This window comes from Giraffa tippelskirchi, chromosome 9 (assembly GCF_054371585.1).
Source record: "Giraffa tippelskirchi isolate mGirTip1 chromosome 9, T2T-mGirTip1v1.2.pri, whole genome shotgun sequence".
NCBI classification, from domain to species: Eukaryota; Metazoa; Chordata; class Mammalia; order Artiodactyla; family Giraffidae; genus Giraffa; species Giraffa tippelskirchi.
The window spans coordinates 7,795,311-7,819,863 of NC_137283.1; the positions used below are offsets into that span (position 1 = coordinate 7,795,311).

At 38.6% G+C, this 24,553-nt stretch overlaps 1 protein-coding gene and 1 non-coding gene across 6 annotated transcripts in view; one reads left to right on the forward strand and one right to left on the reverse strand.

Annotated features, from left to right (window-relative positions):
* PDCD6IP (programmed cell death 6 interacting protein) overlaps positions 1-24,553 on the forward strand; it is a 66,879-nt gene that overhangs the window by 18,301 nt on the left and 24,025 nt on the right. For 3 of the 5 annotated variants that reach the window (XM_081527189.1, XM_081527193.1, XM_081527191.1), the window contains exons 4-9: positions 6,629-6,756; positions 9,032-9,185; positions 10,357-10,457; positions 12,659-12,775; positions 20,258-20,480; positions 21,760-21,883. In XM_081527189.1, coding sequence (XP_081383315.1) covers positions 6,629-6,756; positions 9,032-9,185; positions 10,357-10,457; positions 12,659-12,775; positions 20,258-20,480; positions 21,760-21,883 — 847 coding nt within the window. Of the gene's footprint in view, positions 1-6,628; positions 6,757-9,031; positions 9,186-10,356; positions 10,458-12,643; positions 12,776-20,257; positions 20,481-21,759; positions 21,884-24,553 lie in introns of all 5 variants that reach the window. The other 2 variants (XM_081527190.1, XM_081527192.1) reach the window with 2 other exon arrangements.
* Positions 17,814-17,886, reverse strand: TRNAE-UUC (transfer RNA glutamic acid (anticodon UUC)). The gene has a single exon. It is a non-coding gene; the product is annotated as a tRNA-Glu (tRNA).

A 24,553-nucleotide genomic window follows, 5' to 3' on the forward strand; every position in this document is an offset into this window, starting at 1 on the left:
GGAGGTAGAGATCATCAAGGCATTTCTAGTAGCAGTTAGGGGGGATTAAATGTCCATCCATAATGTTTAGGGTAAATGAAGCATGGGCTGCCCATTCCTTAGAATATTGTGTAATTTAAAGTATTAAGAATGATAATACAAATATATATTTGTTGACATGTAGACCTGTGTCCACTGAATATCCAATAAAAGACATGTTACAGGTGAGAGCTGCTATATAACTCGGGGCCCCAGAGTTGGTCTCCTTGGGACACCTTTTGTATAAAACCCAAGGTGATTGCTACTTCCTGGATGCTGCTGCTGCTGCTGCTGCTAAGTCACTTCAGTCGTGTCCGACTCTGTGTGACCCCATAGTCCAGCCCACCAGGCTCCGCCGTCCCTAGGATTCTCCAGGCAAGAACACTGGAGTGGGTTACCATTTCCTTCTCCAATGCATGAAAGTGAAAAGTGAAAGTGAAGTCACTCAGTTGTGTCTGACTCTTCGTGACTCCATGGACTGCAGCCTACCAGGCTCCTCCGTCCATGGGATTTTCCAGGCAAGAGTACTGGAGTGGGGTGCCATTGCCTTCTCTGACTTCCTGGATGAGAAAATTGTCAAAATAAAATGGCAGACTGCAACCTGGGATGATAATGTTTATGGGAGATATAATAGGCTGGGATATATATTTTGTATGTAAAAAGTTTACTTTTATCTGTTGCTTGGAGTATATTTCATTCTTCTTGAAGTCTACTGACTGTCATATATTGGATGAGCTGTTTTCATATTTGCATGGTCACTTTCTTGTACGGCTCTGTGTGTGCGTTTAGAAGTTTTAATTGCTCCATCAACACATACATCCTGTGCTTTTATCATATTCTCGACATTTTCCAGAGCCTCAGTCTTATTATTTATCTCTCTCGACTCCCCTTTTCCTGAGGGACTCTTCTGTTCCATTTAGCCTCTTCTGTTCTTTCTTGAGTCTGAGCTGTTTGCCGTCTTAAGCTGCTCCATGACTGTTACCCTTTAGGTTAGAATCATTGTTTTCTGAATGTTGTGTCTTCCTCCTTCACTGGAATATATTCTTTTTTTTTTTTTTTTTAACATTTTTAGTTTTGTGCTGGGTCTTGTTGTGTGCAGGCTTTCTGTCGCTGTGGTGAGTGGGGGCTACTCTCCAGCTGCAGTGTGCGGGCTCCTCCTTGCTGTGGCTCTGACGTGTGCAGGCTGTAGCAGCTGTGGCACACGGGCTTACTTGCCCCATGGCATGTGTGATCCTCCCAGACCAGGGATCAAACCTGTGTCCTCTGCATTGGCAGGTGGATTTTTAACCAGTGGACCACCAGGGAAGTCCCTGAAATATATTCTTAGATAACTTTCTTAGAAAAGGTCAAATTTCTGCATCTCTTCTTTGGAGAGAATGTCTGTGGTTTGTTCTCACATGAATTTGGTTTGAAATACTGGCAGCTAGTGCTTAGGTCAGGAATCTTGGCATCATTCTTAATATTGTTTCACTTCCTTCCCCACATTCAGTGAATTCATCAGCAGATCCTGTCAGATTTTCTTTGCAAGCTATTCAAAGTACAGTCACTTCTCAGCACTTTTGCTGTTGCCTTTGTGGTCAGAGCCGCCATCACCCCTTGCACCTACTGCAGCAGCTGACCGTCCTGCTTTCTGGCTTCCACCACTGCTGCTTCCCTACAGCCTGATGTCCCCCGGGTGGGCTGAGTGCCTCTCTCTTCAAAACTGTTTATTTACTTCCCGCCTCGCTCAGGGTAAACGCTAAAGCGTTACAGCAAAAGTTGACCCTCTTACCTCCCTGACAACATGGCCTCCCGTTTTGTCCCTTGTTTCCCCGTTATTCAGCTATACTGGCTTGAATATATATTTATGTTTGTTGAATTAATTAGAATTATGTTTCTTCTTTGATAATTTCTTCATTTTTTCCTCTCTTCTCTTTGGAATACTGAATTAACTGAGCCTGCTTTTCTGAGCAACTCACTCAAAACTTTCACATTATTTTTTTGCATGTTCTACTCATGGTTACTGTAGATTGTTAATACATTTATTTAAGAAAGTAGGTTAGAGTATTCTTCAGTATTCTTGCCTTGAGAACCCCATGAACAGTATGAGAAGGCAAAAAAATACGACACTGAAAGATGAACTCCTCAGGTCAGCAGGTGCCCAGTATGCTACTGGAGAAGAGTGGAGAAGTAACTCCAGAAAGAATGAAGAGACAGAGCCAAAGCGAAAACAACGCCCAGTTGTGGATGTGACTGGTGATGGAAGTAAAGTCCAATGCTGTAAAGAACAATATTGCATAGGAACCTGGAATATTAGGTCCATGAATCAAGGCAAATTGGAAGTGGTCAAATAGGAGATGGCAAGAGTGAATGTCGATATTTTAGGAATCAGTGAACTAAAATGGACTGGAATGGGTGAATTTAATTCAAATGAGCATTATATCTACTACTGTGGGCAAGAATCCCTCAGAAGAAATGGAGTAGCCCTCATAGTCAACAAAAGTCTGAAATGAAGTACTTAGTGCAATCTCAAAAATGACAGAATGATCTCTGTTGATTTCCAAGGCAAGCCATTCAGTATCACAGTAATCTAAGTCTATGCCCCAGCCGCTAATGCCAAAGAAGCTGAAGTTGAGTGGTTCTGTGAAGACCTACAAGACCGTCTAGAACTAACACCCCAAAAAGATGTCCTTTTCATCATGGGGGACTGGAATGCAAAAGTAGGAAGTCAAGAGATAACCTGGAGTAACAGGCAAGTTTGACCTTGGAGTACAAAATGGAACAGGGAAAGGCTAACAGAGTTTTGCCGAGAGAATGCCATTGGTCATGGCAAACACCCTGTTCCAACAACACAAGAGAAGACTCTACACGTGGACATCACCAGATGGTCAATTCTGAAATCAGATTGATTATATTCTTTGCAGCCAAAGATGGAGAAGCTCTATATAGTCGGTAAAAACAAGACTGGGAGTGGACTGTGGCTCAGATCATGAACTCCTTATTGCCAAATTCAGACTTAAATTGAAGAAAGTAGGGAAAATCACCAGACCTTTCAGATATGACCTAGATCAAATCCCTTATAACTATACAGTAGAAGTGACAAATAGATTCAAGGGATTAGATCTGATAGAGTGGCTGAAGAACTATGGATAGAGGTTCGTGACATTGTAGAGGAGGCAGTGATCAAGACCATCCCCATGAAAAAGAAATGCAAAAAGGCAAAATGGTTGTCTAAGGAGGCCTTACAAATAGCTGAGAAAAGAAGAGAAGCGAAAGGCAAAGGAGAAAAGGAAACATATACCTATCTGAATGCAGAGTTCCAGAGAATAGCGAGGAGAGATAAGAAAGCCTTCTTCAGTGAACAGTGCAAAGAAATAGAGCAAAGCAATAGGATGGGAAAGACTAGAGATCTCTTCAAGAAAATTAAGAAATACCAAGGGAACATTTCATGCAGAGATAGGCACAATAAGGATAGAAGTGGTATGGACCTAACAGAAGCAGAAGATATTAAAAAGAGGGGGCAAGAATACACAGAAAAACTATACAAAAAAGATCTTCATGACCCAGATAACCACAGTGGTGTGATCACTCACCTAGAGTCAGACATCCTGGAATGCGAAGTCAAGTGGGCCTTAGGAAGCATCACTACGAACAAAGCTAGTGGAGGTGATGGAATTCCAGTTCAGCTATTTCGAATCCTAAAAGTTGATGCTGTGAAAGTGCTGCACTCAGTATGCCAGCAAATTTGGAAAGCTCACCCATGACCACAGGACTAGAAAAGGTCAGTTTTCATTCCAATCTCAAAGGCAATGCCAAAGAATGTTCAAACTACCGCACAATTGCACTCATCTCACACACTTAGCAAAGTAATGCTCAGAACTCCAAGCCAGGCTTCAACAGAATGTGAACCGAGAACTTCCAGATATTCAAGCTGGATTTAGAAAAGGCAGAAGAACCAGAGATCAAATTGCTAACACCTGTTGAATCATCAAAAAAGTGAGGGAGTTCCAGAAAACATCTTCTGTTTTATTGACTATGCCAAAGCCTTTGAATGTGTGAATCACAACAAACTGTGGAAAATTCTTAAAGAGATGGGAGTGCCAGACCACCTTACCTGCCTCCTGAGAAATTTGTATGCAGGTTAAGACGCTTGCTCCTTGGAAGAAAAGCTATGACCAACCTAGATAGCATATTAAAAAGCAGAGACATTACCTTGCTGACGAAAGTCCGTTTAGTCAAAGGTATGGTTTTTCCAATAGTCATGTATGGATGTGAAAGTGGGACCATAAAGAAAACTGAGTGCCGAAGGATTGATGCTTTTGAACTGTGTTGTTGGAGAAGACTCTTGAGAGTCCCTTTGACTGCAAGGTGATCCAACCAGTCCATCCTAAAGGAAATCAGTCCTGAATATTCATTGGAAGGACTGATGCTGAAGCTGAAACTCCAATGCTTTGGCCACCTGATGGGAAGAACTGACTCATTGGAAAAGACCCTGATGCTGGGAAAGATTGAAGGCAGGAGGAGAAGGGGACGACAGAGGATGAGATGGTTGGATACCATCACTGACTCGATGGACGTGACTTTGAGCAAACTCCGGTGATGGACAGGAAAGTCTGGCGTGCTGCAGTCTATGGGGTCACAAAGAGTCGGCCATGACTGAGTGACTGAACTGAACTGAGTAGCTGGTATGTATGTCTGCTTTATGCTGCAGAGGCTAGAATTAGGTTGGGGGCAAGCTAAAAGCTGGGTATAATTACAGGAGAGACTACTAAAGTGCTACATAACAATGAGTGTTTTACTTTATGACACTTCTGTGTGGCACGAACACACAGCTGTAATGTTCTGATTTTCCTAGGTGGTTTGTTCAGTGGTTTTGTCAGAAGCCTTGTGATTATTTTGCTTGATTTTCAATCTGGCACATTATGTGAGATCTTGGATGTCACTGTGATTGAATTTGTTCTTCTGTGTGTATGTGTTTACAAAAACCCATAACGTAAAATATACTGTCTTAACCAATTAAAAAAAATTTTTTTTCCCCCACTGTGTGGCTTGTGGGATCTTAGTTCCCTAGCTAGGGGCTGAACCTGGGCCCCAGCAGTGCGGGCACTGAGTCATAACCACTGGACTACCAGGGAATTCTCTGTCTTAACCAATGTTAAGTGTATAGTTCAGAGGTGTTAGGTGTATTCACATTGTGAAACATCTCCGGAACGTTCTGATCTTGCAAATCTGATACTCTGTGCCCTTTAAATAACAACTTTCCTGTTCACTGTTTCCCAAGTATTTGGTGATCACCATTCTACCTTCTGTTTCTGTAAGTTTGACTGCTTTAGACACCTTACATGGGTGGGGTCATAGAGTGCTTGTCTTTTTGTGGCTAGCATGTTTTGCTTAGTGTAATGTCCTCAAGGTTCATCCATCTTATGGTACGTGATCGGATTTCCCTACTTTTTAAGCTGAATAATACTCCATTGTAAGTATGTACCATGTTTTGTTTCTGTTCATGAATCAGTGGATGCTTGAGTTGCTTCCACCTTTTGGCTACTGGGAATAATTCTGATATGAACATGGATGTCCAGATATCCCTGAGACTAAACCCTGCTTTGACTTCTTCTGGGTCTAAACTCAGAATTGGACTTGTTGGATTATTTAGTTAATTTTATTCCTGATTTTTTGAGGGATCTTCATATTGTTTTCCACATGGCTGCAACATTTTACATCTCCACCAACAGTACACAATGGTCCTAGTCTCTCCACATGCCTGCCGACAACTGTCACGTTCAGTTTTGTTTCTATTTACTTAATTTTGGTTGTGCTGGGTCTTTGTTGCTGCGCGAGGGTTTTCAGTGGTTCGGGCGAGCAGGGGCTACTCTTCATTGCAGTGAGTGGGCTTCTCCTTGCGGTGGCTTCTGTTTTGGCGCACAGCTCCAGGTCCATGGGCTTCAGTAGTTGGAGCCCTCAGGCCCAGTAGTTGGGGCTCATGGGCTTAGTTGCTCCATGCATGGCGTGTGGAATCTTCCCGGACCAGGGACTGAACCTGTGTCCTCTGCGTTGGCAGGCGGATTCTTATCCACTGCACCACTCGGGAAGGCCTCTACTTTGTTTGATAGTAGCTATCCCAATTGATGTGAGACGTGTAGATTCTTAGTCGGAATTGTATTTTAACCAGATAGCCTTCTAGTCCTCTGAGAGATACATTATTAACGTAAGGAAGTGAGACACGGAAGGCCAGGTGGGAGGTACTTCAAACTGGCATAGGTTTGTAGTGAGCAAGAAACTGGTTTGGGTGTCATGGGAAGGTATCATTTTGAGAGAGCTGATGGAAAAAATGGGAAGAATTTATTTCAATTGAATTTGAGATGACGTGAGAATGACTTTTCATTTTGAATCTAATAGTGTGGATGTAAAGGGAAGGAAAGATGAATTTATTGATCCTTGAGTTTTAGGTGATGAGAATATTGTTGTGGAAATAGATGCCTATATGGGAGCAGATTATGGGTGAGAAAACAGGTCTGGAAACTTGTTTTTGTGAGAACCGGTGGGATAGAGGTCATAATATTTCTCTTTGAAACATTCATTTTCTTTAAAAAAAAAATAATCTGATGAATTTTTCCTTCTCAATCTTTTACAGCTCTTGCAAGCTTAGGATATGAAAAGAGCTGTGTATTGTTCAATTGTGCAGCCTTAGCTAGCCAGATTGCAGCAGAACAGAACCTGGATAATGACGAAGGATTGAAAATCGCTGCTAAACATTATCAGGTACGCAGAACAGTAGTTTCTACCTAACTGTCAACACTGAGTTGGATTGAATTGAAAATCATTTGCGTTTTGGGTTTATAAATGTTTCTTTACATACAGATGCTTCCTTGAAAAATAATATACTTTTTAATGCATTAATACATTTTTTTGAAGTCCTTAGATAAAATCATGTACTTGTAAACCCAGCTCTGTTTTTCTTCACTATTGTACACCCAGCACCTAGCACAGTGCCTGGCACATAATAAAGGCTCAATAAATGTTGGGAGAAAAAATGATTGTTTGAGATAAAATCTTTGGCGAGTCCCTTTTAAATGCATGATCTCATTTAAAATATTTGTACATTATTTTTGCATAATATTTCTTAGCGAGACATAGTTAAAATTTCACCAGTGTCGCAAAAATTAAGACGTCTTGGCAGGAAAATTTTGCCTCTGAGACTTGTGAAGAGGTCATAGTTAAATGTGGTCAGATACGTAATGTTCTTAACTAAATGTAGGTTTTACGTACAGTCAGTTACTAATATGGCATATTATTTGGCAGCAGTGTATTGTTGACTCAGCTTTTTTTGCTTCAGTTTAAGGAAGAATAAGTGATTGTTGTTAAGCGGTAATCTGTAATTATGTTTGCATGTTTATATTGCTTTATCATTTACAGAGTGTGTTCGTGTTCTCTGGAAAACTGTGTGATGCATCCTGCATAGTGTCCTGCTCACTTCCCAGACAAGGAGACTAGAGGGCAGGAGTGTTAAGACAGTGGTCCCCTGGGGTTTCAGGGTCCTTGCACTGTCTCTCATGGTTCTGAAATTTGCTTGTTTCAGAGGTGGAGTTTGGTCTGTTCCATGGTTTAAGTTTAGGGGAGTTAAAGAATGCTCTTCTAAGAAAGTGAGAGGAAAATGTACTTTAAGCAGACAACATGCTCTCAGTTTTGGATGGGCACAGATGACAATCCTGATGCACACACCTTTCCTTTTTGAGGCTATAAGTGGCAAATTTTTTAAAATGTGAAAATGAATTAAAATTTTATTTAGTTTTCTATTCATTGTAAACTCCAGTTGTTGGCATGTGAGATCTTAGAGGGCATCCTGAATTATTGAGGATACATTCCACTCTTACTCACAGCAAGGTCCCTAGTGCAAGGGAAAGAGATTCTAAGTCTCTTTCCAAGCCATTTGCTGCCAAGACACTCTGTGCCCTTGGGTAAGTGCTTTAATCTCTGTAGCTCTCCAGTCCTTATTTGCGAATGGAAGACCAGGTCCCTTGCGTTTGTAGTGTGTGATTCTGTTAGTTTACTGAGCGTGTCAGCTGATCTCTCCTTGGAGACATTCATCTAGTTTTATGGTGCTTTCTGACTGCAGCAAATGTGATGTTTACTTCGGTACAGCTTAACCTTGAGTTGGCTCTGTGTAGCTTAACCACATAACCCACAGCTCCTTTTAATCCCGAATTGATGTCTTGCTTCTTCCCAGGGTCAGTTGTTTCATAAAAGCAAAATTATTTCCATGTTCACCTCAGTGCAGTGCCTAGTTGTGTCTGACCCTCTTGTGACCCCACGGTCTGCAACCCACCAGGCTCCTCTCTTGCTGTGGGATTTCCAGGCAAGATATCCTGGAGCGGGTAGCCATTTCCTTCTCCAGGGGATCTTCTGACCCAGGGATGGAACCCATGTCTCTTGTGCCTCCTACATTGGCAGGTGGATTCTTTACCACTGTGCCACCTGGGAAGCTAAGCAAAATACAATTGAGAAGGAAAATCTGATGGGAAACGTTTTACCAGGGAGCTCTGAAAGCCAAATAAAAAAGTCCTTAGCCATGGATCATCCTGCTGTTCCCCAGAGGACTAGGTATCACTACTCTTCAATTATTTGAGAGATGAATTTGGGACCAAACCAAGAACATTTTAGGACTAAAAACATTTTAATAATATCCCTGCCTCTGTTCACATGTTGGATTTTGAGGAAGTATTTGCAAAAGTTGAATTAAACATTCAACAGCAACAAAGTAAATTGATGCGACAAATTGATTCATTTGTCGCATCAATTTACTTTGTTGCTGTTGAATGTTTAATGCATGTTAAATCTTATTCTGTAGTGTTTTTAGAAAAATATTCTTATTGTTGGTAGGTGAGACGTCTTAGGTCTGTTTTTCATAATGTGAAAATCTAAGTACAGTAACTGTTGAACTGAGTTAACATTTGAAGTGGTTTTGTGTGTAACTGTAGAAAATTGTCTTGCTGAGTTCTTACAGCTTTTAATGAAATTCTCCTTTTCTTCCCTCTAGTTTGCTAGTGGTGCCTTTTTACACATTAAAGAGACCGTTTTATCTGCCTTGAGTAGAGAGCCCACTGTGGACATATCTCCAGACACTGTTGGGACCCTCAGCCTTATCATGCTGGCCCAGGCCCAAGAAGTGTTTTTTTTAAAAGCCACAAGAGGTAATTCCACTTTGTTCTCCATTTTGTTGCATGGGAAAAGAAGTGACAGGCTTTTAAAATAAGGTGATTATAATATGTTCAATGTAGAACTTTCATCTTTGCATCTTTGACCCATGGTTTATCAAAAAATTTCAGCTTTCCTTTTCTGACCTTAAGGTGGTACAAACACACAATTCAGAATGTAGGCTGTTTTTGAAGTCTTTTATGAAATGTGTAGTTATCATCTTAAAACACTGAACCCTGGAGTAGTAGTTACGCAGGTTTGTAACATCTAAAATTCACTCGTTCATCAAATATTGTAATTATTGGGTACAGGTGTATGCCGGTCCCTGTGATAGGCTCTAGATGGAGTCAGCAGACAGAGAAGATTTCTGTTTTTAGGAAGCTTGCAGTTTATCGTGGGGGAGATGATAAACAAGATATTAAGTAACCAAGGTAATTTTAGAGAGAGATAATTGCTATAAACAAATAAGATGTGATGATGACTGGTGGTCTGGCTGTGGGATAAGGATGTAGGGGGAGTTATGCTGTTTTTAGATTCTTCAGTCAAGAAGAATTTCCTTGAGTAGGTCTTGTTTAAACTAGACTTGAACAGGGAGGAGCCATCCCAGCAGAGTCCCTGGCCCTGTGAAGGAGGGAATGAGGACACTTGTTCTAAGGCATGTAATTGGTACGAGAGGACTAACAAGGACTGAATGTACAAATACAGAGGAACTGAACATGAGAGCAGTCCAGCAGGTGGAATCTAAATCAACTGGAAAAGTTTTTCTTTTCAAATAACAGCTTATACTGAGATAGAATTCATACACAGTAACATTTACCTTTTAACATATACAGTTCATTAGCTTTTAGTGTGTTCAGAGTTTTGCAGCCATCCCTAACTATCTTACTTTAGAACATTCCCACCCCCAGAAGAGATCCCATAGCTACTGTCAGTCACTCTCCACTCCTCTTGTACTTTGGCTTCTGACAACTGCTCCTTTATTCTAACTCTCTAGATCTGCCTATGGAATAATTAAGTTGTACACAGGGAAATCAATTTCATCAACAAGGATTTTGTAAGACAAATGTATAAACTTGTGATCTCAGTGTCTTCACTGAGTTACCATGACGTATCAGATTCTTTTATGTTTATTTTCATTAAAATGATCAATTTAATATTTTATTCCAGATAAAATGAAAGATGCCATCATAGCTAAATTGGCTAATCAGGCTGCAGATTATTTTGGTGATGCTTTTAAACAATGTCAATACAAAGATACTCTCCCCAAGGTCAGTTATTGTTTTTTGTAAATACTTGACTGTTTTGCATGTGGAACTATTCAGACATTTTTGTGTCTTAAGCAAGTTGAAAATTATGATTTCTAAAGAAATTTGAAATTTAAGGGGAGGCATTTGAAGAATATGTTTGTAGAAATAGTTTTTAATTTAAGATGCATGACACTTTCTCTTTCATATTTAGTGAATGCCTTTGCTTCTGTTCTTTACTAAATTTATTTTTCAAAGCTAAAACGCTTTCTGGAAAATTTTGAATACCTGTCTCCAGTAATTTTATCAGATCAGGGTATTGTTTTGAATCATTGGTCATTTGGTACAGCATGATACTTGAGCATGTTGATTATTCACCCTTTTAATTATTGTCCTGTTTTCTTAAAGATGAACCTTAAAGCACAAAAACAGACATAAAGACAAAAGGAAAAGGAAACTTAACAAATTCACCCCGTACTTTGATTAGAATTGAGTTTTGCCAACAGGGATAGAAACCTGGGCTGCTGTTGTACAGCTGAGGAAAACAGCCATCTAAAACCACGTGTCACAGGAAGTATTCATTGTTTTAACGGTAACCTTTCTAAAGCAGCATTTGAAGAGACTAGTCAGTGAGGAGCATTTGTAAATGATAAAGCGGATGATTAGACTGAGAAGTAAATTCAGTATGCTTACACACAGAAGCTTACAGATTGAAATGTCCTACAAGTCAACTGCTCTCTTTCGGAAATGTTCAAGGAATTCATTTTGTCTGTATGCTAGCAAATGGTATTTGTTACGTGCTTTCTTTTAGGGAAACTGATTTATAAGTTGTTCAGGAATCTATAAATTATGAAATTGCAGACAGTTTTGTGGCAAAATAAAAAAGCATGAAAGTACATCAACACGTGAGTGTTGAGAATGAGCAGAGTATAGTGTTGCTGTTAAGAGACTTGGGATCTCCTCTCACCTTCTTCTCATCTGAAAGACCTCGTGATCAGCTGCACAGTGTACTGTTAAATCCTGTGGGGCCGTTAGTTCAGTCCTGTCCTGGCGAGAAGACAGTGTCACCTACAAAGACTTGCAAACTACCTCTGTACCGCTCCTGGTATTCCTTGAAAAATCTCCTGTTTAAGTACCCAGTTGCTCCAGACTTAAACTTGAGAACTGGCATGAGTGCAGTTTGAGATTTTAGATGTTTTTTATTTTGGCCTTTTGACTAATAAAGCTCATCAGGTATTTTCATATTCTAGTTATAAAACTGGAATATCTGCAAGTAGTGACCCAGGAAGCTAGGAAATTATTCACTGGGAGACAGGAAAGCAAACAAGGTAGTAATTCAGTGTTCATTTCTCTTATTATTATTTTTTTTGTCTAGACAGTGATTGTCTAGTATATTTCTTGGATATTATATGGCATGTACTTCCTAAAAACATTGAGCTCATAGGGTAGGATTTGATATTTTGGAAGACCCTCTGCTGCTTTTTTGGTTCATGTTTTTGGATCTTCTAAAATCAGTTTTGGCTGGAACTTTTTTCAAAACAAATTAAGGCAAAGTAACACTTTATCATATTAGTTATTAGCTCAGTGCATTTGTCTGTCTGCTGTGTGTTTTTGAGTGTGTGGTATTGAAATGTTAGTCTTTATGGGATGCTGAGTAATTTTTACATGACTAAAAATCATTGTTATTAAAAGTCTCTTAGATTGTGAATTTAAGTGGGAACTTACTTCACTGTCTTTTGTCTTTTAAACGTGATGACACAGTCAGCTATAGAGCAGTTTCCTTAGTGTATGTGAGTAATGGTGTCTTAGTTAACTGAAAGCTGGGTGAGGGCTCACAAGAAAGCTGCTAAAGCCCTGTGCTTGATGTGCCTCTGTGAATGTCCGTTCTGCTTCTCTTCCTAATGCATGCTTTCCTTTTTTCTTTGTAAACAAAATGTTGACTTCATGGCTTAAAAAGAATTGTAAAAATTTAAATTGGCTACATTGAACAGTTAAAAAACCCAATTGTTAATTCTAATTGGAAAAAAAAACCCCCGAATTCGTTGAATCCAGTCCACGCAAAATCATGTGGTCTTCTCTGTTTACACCTAATGACTAACCTATCTCTAAACTATTAATGGGGTGATTCTAATTTCTGTCTCCTTTTCCTTTTTCTTCCTGCATCCCATGTTGTCTGTGGTGGTTTGTGTGGTTGGACTATCCCTGGTCAGTATTTTTATTTCCAGGAGGTGTTCCCTGTCTTGACTGCAAAGCACTGTATCATGCAGGCCTATGCTGAGTACCACCAGTCTATCTTGGCAAAACAGCAAAAGAAATTTGGAGAAGAGATTGCACGGCTACAGGTGAGTTTCTTAGAAATAAATATTTAAGTCACTTGAATACTTGAATTTCCTTTTTCTTCTTTTTTTTAGTGAGATTCCAAAGTTTGCTCATAAAAAGCTTTCCCACTCATTTCACCTGTCCATGAAGATGGGTGATTGTTTTTATTTTTTAGGCTATGAAGGAAATGGCAACTCACTCCAGTGTTCTTGCCTGGGAAATCCCATGGACAGAGGAGCCTGGTGGGCTGCAGTACATTGCATCACAAAGAGTCTAATGTGACAGAGCAGCTGAGCACAGCACAGCATACCTACTGTGTGCTTTTTGAAGTTTCCTATTTTATCTAAAAATTTCATGTTAACTTTGCATTCAGTTCTCTTTTATTTACTCATGTTTATTTTAGTATAAAATACTCTAAATTAATTTTCATGCTCCAGAAAGGATGTCGTGTGCTTAACTTGTGGCATAGCCTTGGTCTATATTGGGTCATACAATTCCATAGTTTGAGAAGGACAGTGGTAATCTGTATAAATAGATCTTGTAATCAGCAGGCTACCTTCTATGCTGTTGTATCTGCCCTAGGTGTGTGAGTAACTTGCTATGACATCTGGGACAGCTTTGCAGCAAGGGCGAGCGCTGTTATACAAATTGTTTGTATTTTGAGAGTTGGTCAGCAGATGGTAGGAAAAGGACTTTTAAGGAAATTTAAGTATGAACTAGTGTTAGAAGATACAATGCAAATCTTACTTAGGAAGTTCAGTGTAACTAGTCTTTTCATAAGAAGAGAAACCCAAGTTTTATAAAAAAATAAAATACATGCTTGTAATATACTCCACCCTGACAAAATCAGAGAAGGGCACGCTCAGATTATCAAACATTTATTTGTCCAGGGATTCACTTTGATTGTAGTAACTTAGCATCATATGAAAGCAGATGAAAACATATGCTTCTGAGAAAGGGGTTTCTAGGGGAAAGTTTTCTTCAGGGTAGCGTATTTAAAATATCAGGAGTATTGACTGAAAGAAAAGCACACAGCACAAGAGTTGGAGTGTAAGTTTTACTCAGGGACCTCACTGAGGACCGTGGCCTGGGAGATGGCCTCTCAGTAGCTCTGAGGAACCTTTCTGAAGAGGTAGGGGAGAAACCAGCTCATATTTGATTTTGATGAGAGAATACCTCCAGTCAAGCATACCTTTCAGTAAAAGATTACTGCTAGTGACCAAGAACAGATGTCCCAGGTTAATGATTTTAGTGCTTCTCTGTGTATGGGAAGATACAGGAATCTGGGTTAGTTAAAATTCTTCCTGAGATATACATCTGTCTAAGGGGCCTGTTTTTCCAGAGCGTGAGGAGTGTCTCATCTTGTTTTTCATCCTGAATTCCTCTCTCAGGGTCCACTGTAGTAAACTAGTCTTTGTTTTACAGAAGTGTAGCTTCTTTATTTGGGGGGAATTCTGGAATTTTTATATTCAAACGAGTGTTCTCTATAAACCAGTTATATAAGATCTCCTTTTGAAATTTTAATCTAATTTTTAAAACCCCTTTGGAAAAAAGGAAGCTATTTCAAATTCACACAGGAGATAAGGACTTCTTTCACTTTTAGACACTTTTTTCAGCTATACACCTGAAGAGTGAATAGCTTCAATTACGCAGCTTTAGTCATAGGTCAGAAGTTAACAACATAAATGCGTACTGATTCATGTCTCCAGGGGCTGTTCCTCTTTCCATTAGTCATGAGATAATTTTTTTTTTACTTGATTTGAGGTCAGACATAGGCAAGCAGGAAAAAACAGACAAAGAAGATGAACCTTAAGTCATAGTCTCTGCAGTCTTTTGCTCAGAATGCCCCGTGTATCTGATGGTCGCACCATTCAGTCAGTTTTGCAGTAATTGTTAACAGTAATGGGGGAAAGCTTATTAGTCATGAGCAAATCAGAAATAAAAAACAAAAGCACAGGACTCAGGAAGATCACAGCAATAGGTAAGATAGCAAAGGGAAAATTGCTGTGGGTGATTCACCTCTGGGGCCAAGAAAAATGGTACCTGGGCTTACACAGCTCATGAAGTGCACTTCTTGGAGAACGTAGTTCATTAGGCTCCAGGAGGTGGGTCTACTTGATCGTCCTGGTGAGTCTCTAAAGCTACCAAGTAGGCTCAATTTTAAAAAAGACATAAAAATACAGTTGACCCTTGAACAACACAGATTTTGAACTGTCCAAGTCAACTTATATGCAGGTGTATTTCAATGAATGAATATTCGGCTCCCCATACTGGCAGCTTCTGAATTTGTGGATTCAACCAACAGCTGGTCGTGTACTGTGTTTAATCTGCAGACAGAGAATCTGTACGTACGGAGGGCCAGCTATAGGACTTGAGCATTCAGATTTTAGTGCCTGTGAGTAGTCCTGGAACCAGTCCCCCCACAGATACTGACGGATGCCTCTATATAGATAAAAAATTGTGAGTCAGATAAAATGGATACATACCAGATATTTATTTAATTCATTAATGAGGAGTCTAATAAGATGATAAAACTGATTTTATGAAATTATTGCTTTTTCTTTGTTAGATACTAGTTTGTAGGTGTTAAGGAGAGTGTCCTCATTAGATATGTGCTGACATAATTTAGGGATGAAGGGTTGTGATGTCTGAACTTCACTTTCAAATAGTTATGTAAAAAGGAAAGGTCTGTGTATATGTGGGGAAGAGAGCAAATATGACAAAATTGGTAACAGTTGTTAAACTTACCAGAGGTGTTTTTTCTCAATTGTTATTTTTTTTAATTTTTCTGTGAACTTGAAAATTTTCAATATAAGAATAGAGGAAAACAGGTATACACTTAGCTGATCTCTACCTTTTCCCTTCTGTTTTATTCCTTACATCCTTTTCCCCCACTGCCTCATAAGTAATTTTCATTTATTTCTTGTTTAATCCTTTCAATGTTTTTTTTTTTTAATTCTCTTTGAAAATATAAGCAGATATGTACAAATGTGCATGCACACTTAATGCACATTCTTAACTTTCCTGTTCTTTATATAAGAGATCATATGCCATGGGTGGCACATTGGTAAAGAATCCACCTGCCATTGCAGGAGACACAAGAATTGCAGGTTTGATCTCTGGGTTGGGAAGATCCCTTGCAGTAGGAAATGCCAACCCACTCCAGTATTCTTGCCTGGGAAATCCCATGGACAGAGGAGCCTGGCAGGCTGCAGTCCTTGGGGTCGTAAAGAGTCAGACATGACTGAGCAGCTATTTTTCTCATACAGCAAATTGAAGCCCTCTCCATTTTATACAGCAGCAAAGAGATCTTTCTTATTTCTCTTTAGAGCTGCATTGTACTTCATTATATAAACCATATGTTATTGGTGGATACTTGTGTGTTTCCAAGATTTGTTACTAACAAACCACACTGCAGTGATTAGTTATGTGAATGTGGCAGTTTGTATTTCAGTAGTTGTCTTAGCTCAGGCTTCCATAACAAAATACCATAGATTGGGTAGTTTAAACAACAGAAATTTATTTTCTCATAGTTCAGGAGGCTGGAATTCTGAAGGTGTCAGGATGGTGGACTTACATACTGCTCGCCTGGCCTCTTGCTGTGTACTTTTGTGGTAGGGAGAGACAGCATGCTTTCTGGTGTCTCTTCTTAGAAGGGCACTTATCCTTTCATGAGGGCCCCACCCTCGTGACTTCTCCATGATCTCCCAAAGGCCCCATGTCCAAGTACCATCTCTTGGGAAGTTAGAGCATCAACATACAAATTTTGAGGGGGGGGGTGGGGACACAGTTCAGTCCATAGCAGCAGGTATATCTTAAATTCCTGGAAATGGGATTGCTGATATCAGAGTACAAGTACATTTGTAATTCACTCTGTATTATATTCAATTCTTGTATCTTTGATCCACTTGGAGTTTATCCTGATAGGTAATGTGAAGGATGGATCCAATTTTTGTTTTTTCAAATGGCTACCCAGTTGTCTTCAGATCATTTACTGCAATGACTTTCTTTACCCCATTGCATTGAGATTTTGACTTTATCACTTAATAAATCCTTCATATGTATTTGGGTCTGTTTTGGAGCTTTTTATTCTGCTACATTGGCCTGTTTTATCTGTTCATGTTCCAGCTATGCCATTTGAATCATTGACACTTTAGAATGTTTTAACACCCAATTGGTATTGATCATCTCTCATCTCCTGAATTTTCTTGATTGTTCCTGCTTATGCATCTGTATGAATTTTATTTAAGTATTTATTATGGAAAGCTTCAAACATATATATAAAAATAAGAATCATCAAATATCTATTACCCAGTTTCGATGATTATCAATATTTTCTGTGTCTCATCTGTTCCCCCTTCCTCTTATTTTTTTGATATATTTACAGCTATGTCACGTATCATTTTGTCCTTAAGTTACTTCAGTGTATGCTTCTAATAGATAAGACTTAAAAAAATTAAAACCACGATGTCATCCTATCTAGTACAGTTAGTACCAGTTTGTAAGCTAGTAACCTAATATTACCCAAACCTAGCTTAGTTTTCTTTGATTTTTTTCTAAAATGTGCTTTTATAGTTTGCTCAAATAAGGATTCATGTACTGTCCTTACATTGCATTTGGTTGATTCGTCTCTTGAATTTTCAGTTTGTAATGGCCTCTGCTCCCCAAATGCCGTGTTGAATTGTCTTTACTTTTTCTTGTTGTGTATGTTTCTTACAGTGGTTTCTGTGATAACCTATTATCCCTTTCATGTTCTTTGCATAAATATTTCAGCCTTTCTCTTAAATGATTTCCTGTTTTTCTTCACTGAGTCCTTCGGGTCTCGTTTCACGTTCTGTTGCTATCAGAATATCACCCACTGTTACCTGGGTATTACCCGCTGTTGTCTTGCCATCTGAAGAGCATCTCTGTTCATACTTTGTGTTCTTTTGGTGCTGTGATTGTATCCTTACGTCTTTTAGCTTATTTTACCTTTTTTTAGTAGGCTGTGTTCTTTCGTTTGTGGCAACATTTCTTTTTCTGTTTTCTTTTGGCTGTGCCGCACGGCTTGCCTGATCTTAGTTCCCTGACCAGGAATTGAACCTGGGGCCACAGCAGTGAAAGTGCAGAGTCCTAACCACTGGACCACCAGCAATTCCCTGTGGCAACATTTTCTTTGGTGAATTTTCGTTATCTATTGAAAAGTTAAACTGCCCATTTTCAGCTTTTTCCTTGTGGTTTCTTTGGGTTGAGGCAGATGGAATGCCTTTTCGGTTACTTGTGTTTGAATGAGCTTGATTTTCGTTGGAGAGGTTCCTGGGTGTGGGAACACCGGTATCTTTCCAGGCCTTCTTGTGTAGGGCCCCTCCCCTCTGGTTCTCAAAGCCTGGTGTAGGAAGGATTCCACTTTTGTGCCTGTATTTCCTCGACTTCCGCACAGCCTTTGCTTTTCCAGGTGGTTTATCTGCTCTAACAGTTTGTATTTTGTGGGCGTTTTCTGAGTGCTCATCCCTTTTCCTCCTCCCCACTTTTCTACCCTCTTTTCTGCTTACCCAGTATCCCTGTTCTTGTCATTATCTGCCTTGTGGGGAGGAGGCCCCTCAGTATTACGTTTTTCCTCTGACCCTTGTGTGGCTCCAGGAGGCCATTTGGCTTTTCCTTTATCATCAGCTGGCAGCTGTCACCTCATTGCATTTCATTGTTTTCAGATTTGCTTAACTAAGCACTTTCCCCTCAGGGTGGGCCCTTAGCCTTCCCGTGTTTCTCCTGCTCTGTTCGACATTTCTTTTGCTCCTAATACCAATTTTCCTCTTCAGGAGACTGTTTGATCACATTTATAAGTCAAATTTGATGTACAGATTTAAAAAGTGGTTTAAATTTGTGTGTTTCCCCATCTCCTAGTTTACACTAAAGATATAGCTTTTGTTCTGGTTATCCTGATTTCTATTTCATATTAATCTTGAACAAATATTTTAAAATTTCTTTTTTTCTTTCCATTGCTACTAACTGGATTATTTTTTTTTTTGGTTATCTTTTCAGATTGGTGGTGGTTTATCTGTATTTTCTATGTTGATTTTGTATCTAAACTACCTCTTACTTAGAATAGTTGGTTCTTTTAGGTTTTTCTCATATGCAAATAAATATATCACTTGTAAATAATAAATTGTTCCACATCTAATTTCATTCTTTTGTCTGGTTATTTTTACATGGTCAATGTTCATGATGATACTGGTGATCTTTGTTTTATTTTAACTCTAGGAATATTTTATTTTTCTGCTAAGCATGATATCAGAGTTGAGGGTTAAGATTTTAACATATTAAGGCACTGGATATTTATTTTTATTTTACTGAGATTTAAGAAATGTCAAGAGTGAATATTTTATCAAATGATTTTGCAACATCTATGAGATAATTTGATTTTTTTAAACTTAAATTTATTATTTGGAGAATTGTATAAATAGGTTTTCTAACATTAAGCCATTCTTATAATCTTGTAATTTTGATGTTTTTACTTTATCTTTCGGTGTTTTTGCTTTTTGTCTTCATGTGGTCACTACAGATGTTCTTTATAAGCCTGAGACTATTATGTATTCTCTAATTGTGGAGTACAGGGCTCTCCATGTTTGGTAAATCAAACTCATTAATTGTGTTGTTCAGAACTTCTGTAATCTTAAACATTTTTGGTTTACTTGGTCCATTTATTGCTGAGACAAAGCGTGTTAAAATCATCTACTCTAATGATAATAAAATGGATAGATTTATCAGTTTTTTATTATAATTGTTTATATAGATAAAGGCTTTCAAATACAACATTTGTGAAGTTTATATCTTTCTGGCAAATTGTCAAATGTTAAACATTATATTACTGAATTCATCTTCAATAGCTTTTGACTTGATTATTTATTTTATTTGGTATTGCTGTACCCAATATCGCCTAAGTAATTTGAACCCTGAATTTATGTAAGGCTTATGTTCACCTTTTGTATCACAAGGGCAACTTTTAAAGAGAAAATTCCGATTGTTGCTGACACTTGCTTCCTTCTTGTTTTCCTGTGTTGCAGAGTTTTTTTCTGACCCACCATTTTCATCCCAGGAGTAGCCCTTTGAGGTTTCTGCCTTCATGTGGGGGTGGGGGTGAAGGGGATGTTGCTTCTTTCTAATTTGCTGTCTTAGGTAGTTTCAAGACCCCTGTCTTAAGTCTCTCTGAGGGCTTTTAATGCATTTTAATTGCTAGTCCTTTGGATACAGAAATACCCAACAGCCAGAGACCGCTTTCCTCAATGTCAGTTTATAGTTTTGATTTCTTTTACTCTGTTGGTAATTCATTCATGTCTTAAAGGGGTGTCTGCTATGTATTCTTCATTTTTGATATTTTGGTATTTTTTGGTAAGAGAATTGCTAGGTTGTTCTGTTGATCACAATGCTAGTAATGCTGGTCTTTAAAGATTTTTTTTTAAAAAACCAAAGCTTGGATATTTGTTGGAAAAAAAACTTTTTTTTTTTCTTTTTTAACATTTTCTTGCTAGCATGCAGCAGAATTGATAAAAACAGTGGCATCTCGCTATGATGAATATGTCAACGTGAAGGAATTTTCTGACAGAATCAACCGTGCCCTTACTGCGGCAAAGAAGGATAATGACTTCATATATCATGATCGAGTTCCAGACCTTAAAGATCTGGACCCTATTGGCAAAGCCACACTTGTGAAATCTACTCCAGTCAATGTACCCATCAGCCAGAAATTCACTGGTATGTCAGCTATTCAGAGGCACTTTAGTGTTATGTATTTTTTCTCCAGTTTCATCAATTTTTTGTAGCTAAAATCACAAAGTTGCAATTGTATGCTTTGAATATAATTTTTTTAATGTTCAAAATGAATTTTATTCATATTAACAGTGAAATTTTAAGATGGACAGTATATGGTAGTAAAGCATAAAGTATACAGCAGAGTCAGAAAGCTTGAAACTTAGTGATTATAAAGACTTAAATGAGCACTTGTCTTTTTGTTAACATTTGTTATTTAAGATTCTGGTATTAAAAATAGACATGTATGACTTTAAACATACAAGCTTTTGGAGTCATGGTTGTATCAGATAAATAAATGTCATAATATCCTTGACTATTGTAGATCTATGCAATATATGGTAGCCTCTAGCTGAGACCCCAGCGATCTAATATTTCTAAGCTATTGGATGGTTATTTTGGAGTTTGCATCTGTATCTGTGGTTCCATAGCCATGAATTCAAAGCGACTGTTGACTGAAAATATTCACAAAAAATTTCCAGAAAGTTGCAAAAAGAGCAAAACTTGAATTTGCAATACTCTGGCAACTGTTCACATAGCATTTACATTGTATTAAGTATTGTTAGAAATGATTTAAAGAATATGAGTAAGTTAGATGCAAACACTAGGCCATTTTATGTAAGAGACTTGAGCATCCTCGGAGTTGGGTATCCACTGAGGGCCCTGGAACCAGTCCCCTGAGGATACCGTGGGACCACTGTACTTATTTCTGTTTAACAAGCTCAAAGTGTTTACCATGTGCCAGAAATTCTTTTAAGCACTTTAAAATATTAGTTGATTTACTTCTCACAGCAGCTACATGAGGCAGGTGTGGTTATTATCCCCATTTGACTGCTGCGTATACTGAGGCAGAGTGGTGAAGTCATTTGCTCAAGGTTACAGAGCCAGGAAGTGGTAGAGCTGGAAACCATGGTGCTATGGTCGATTTTATCAATGAATGAGGGTTGTTTTCTCTTGTGTAGATCTTCTTCACCAGGGGTCCCTTAAACTTAATGATAAACACATCTTTAAGAAAATTAAGTTCAGAGGAAAAGCCTCTATTATCATTGCCCGTGAATGCAGTGATCTAGAAATTCTCTTTATCGTTGCCTTTTCAATAGATTTAGTTTTGTTCTTTAAATGTTTGAAGACTTTTAATGTGAATATTGGAAAGGAGATGTAAATAGTCACTGTACAGTTTGAGTTTTTGTCTTAAGATTTTATTGAAATCGACTCCTCGTTTTAGATCTGTTTGAGAAAATGGTTCCTGTGTCCGTGCAGCAGTCTTTGGCTGCCTATAATCAGAGGAAAGCTGATTTAGTTAACAGATCAATTGCGCAGATGAGAGAAGCTACCACTTTGGCAAATGGGTAAGTAGGGCTTAACTTTCATAAATTTATCTAAATTTCTGATGTTTCCTGATGGGTTATTTATGAACATTGTACTTTTCTGAGCTTAGAACTGAATGTTAAGGATATTTGAAATAGCAAATATAGACACACACACATTTCTTGGGGACCCTATATTTACTGAGCCTCAACAACAAAGCAGATATAATTGGAAGCAATTTTAATTACTGAAACAGTGAACATATGTGGCCACAGATTTGTATTTTGGGGGTATTTGTTTGAGGGAAATGAGAAGTAGCAGTGACCTTTTAAAGTTCAGATACATGTCGTTCAATATGCTGAACAAGTTCTTGTTTTTGGTGGATTGAAGACAAAATAACTTATCGTTTTAAAAAAATATATTAAGTATAATTTGACACAACAAAATAAATCCATTTTAAGTGTGTAGTTGTTTTTGATAAATGTTTGCGGCCATGTGGGTACCCAGCATGATCAAGATAGAGAACATTTCTATCACCCGAGAAAAATTCCCTCATGCCTTTCCATTCAGTGTCGTCTCCTCTACCCTCGAGCCACTGCTGATCTGCTCCCTGTCGCCATAGTTTACTTTTACCTTTTATATAATTTTAATATAAATGTAATCATTATAGTGTGTGCAATATGTAGATTTTATAGTGTATTATATACAGTAAATAGTACATTGCATATATATATAGTATGTTATATACAGTTTATGGTATTATAGTAATGTACAATATATAGTATGTATAGCATGTAACAGTATATATTAAAAATATCTTGGGCTTCTTTCACTTGGCATAATCATAGTTTATGTATCAGTTTGATCCTTTTTATTACTTAGTAATATTCCTTTTTATGGTCAAAACCCGTTGATGGACATTTTGGTTGTTACGAGCATTGATGTACACATCTTTGTGTGGGCGTGTTTTATTTCTCATGAGCAAATAACCTAGGATTACGGAATTGTTGAGTTGCATGGTTAGTGTATGTTTACTTCACATGAAACGGCCAGATGGTTTTCCAGAGTCACTGTTCCTGTGGTGTTTGAGAAGTGCACTTTCTTGGCACCTCGTCAGAACTTAGGATTGTCAGTCTCTTTAATTTTAGCTGTTTTAGTGTGTGTGTAGCAGTGTCTTACTGTGGTTTAGTTTGCATTCCCCCTGCCGGCTAATGATGTTGAGCAGCTCTCCATGTGCTTGTTAGCCCTTCATGTCTTTTGTGAAGTGTTCAAATCTATTGCTCATTTTTCTTCTTAATAATCTTTAAAGAATTATTTAGATATTCTAGAAGTAAATCCTTGGTCAGATATGTTACTGAGTTGTTTTTTTCCCTAGACTTGTTTGCTTTTTCATGTTTTTAATTTTGATGAATGAGTAAGTTTTGACCTCATTATTCTTTTTCCAGCAGGAAGGCAGCATAAGTTTACCCTAATATTCCTCCCATTATGTAAATGAAATAATAGAATAATAGTTATTGTGCCACAAAACAAATGGAAATTCTGTATTAATATGTACATCAACTATGTCCTCTTGATATTATGCCTAGATGATGTGAAATTGGGTGTTAGTTCTAGAATGTCTTGTAGGTCTTCATAGAACTGTTCAACTTCAGCTTCTTCAGCATTAGTGGTTGGGGTATAGACTTGGATTACTGTGATATTGAATGGTTTGCCTTGGAAACAGATCATTCTGTCATTTTTGAGATTGCACCCAAGTACTGCATTTCAGACTCTTTTGTTGACTCTGAGGGCTACTCCATTTCTTCTAAGGGATTCTTGCCCACAGTAGGTAGATGTAATGATCATCTGAATTAAATTCACCCATTCCAGTCCATCTTAGTTCACTGGTTCCTAAACTGTTGATGTTCACTTTTGCCATCTCCTGTTTGACCACTTCCAATTTGCCTTGGTTCATGGACGTAACATTCCAGGTTCCTATGCAACGTTACTCTTTACAGCATCGGACTTTTCTTGCATCACCAGTCACATCCACATCTCAGTGTTGTTTTTGCTTTGGCGCCCTTTCTTTATTGTTTTTGGAGTTATTTCTCTACCAGTGTCCAGTAGCATATTGGGCACCTGCCGACCTGGGAACTTCATCTTTCAGTGTTCTGTCTTTTTGCCTTTTCATACTGTTCATGGGGTTCTCAAGGCAAGAATACTGAAGTGGTTTGCCATTCCCTTCTCCAGTGGACCACATTTTGTCGGAACTCTCCAACATGACCCATCCATCTTGGATGGCCCTACATAGCATGGCTCATAGTTTCACTGAGTTAGACAAGGCTGTGGTCTGTGTTATCAGATAGGTTAGTTTTCTGTGATTGTGGTTTTCATTCTGTCTGCCCTCTGATGGAGAAGGATAAGAGGCTTATGAAAGCTTCCTGATGGGAGAGACTGACTGAGGGGGAATCTGGTCTTGTTCTGGTGGGCAGGGCCATGCTCAGTAAATCTTTAATCCAATTTTCTGTTGATGGGTGGGGCTGTGTTCCCTCCCTGTTGTTTGACCTGAGGCCACACTGTGGTGGAGGTTATGAAAATAATGGCGATCTTCTTCAAAAGTTCCCAAGCACACACTGCCACACTCAGTGACCCTGACCCTGCAGCAGGCCACCAGTGACCCACGCCTCTGCCAGACCGGAGACTCTTAAGACACTCACAGGCAAGTCTGGGTC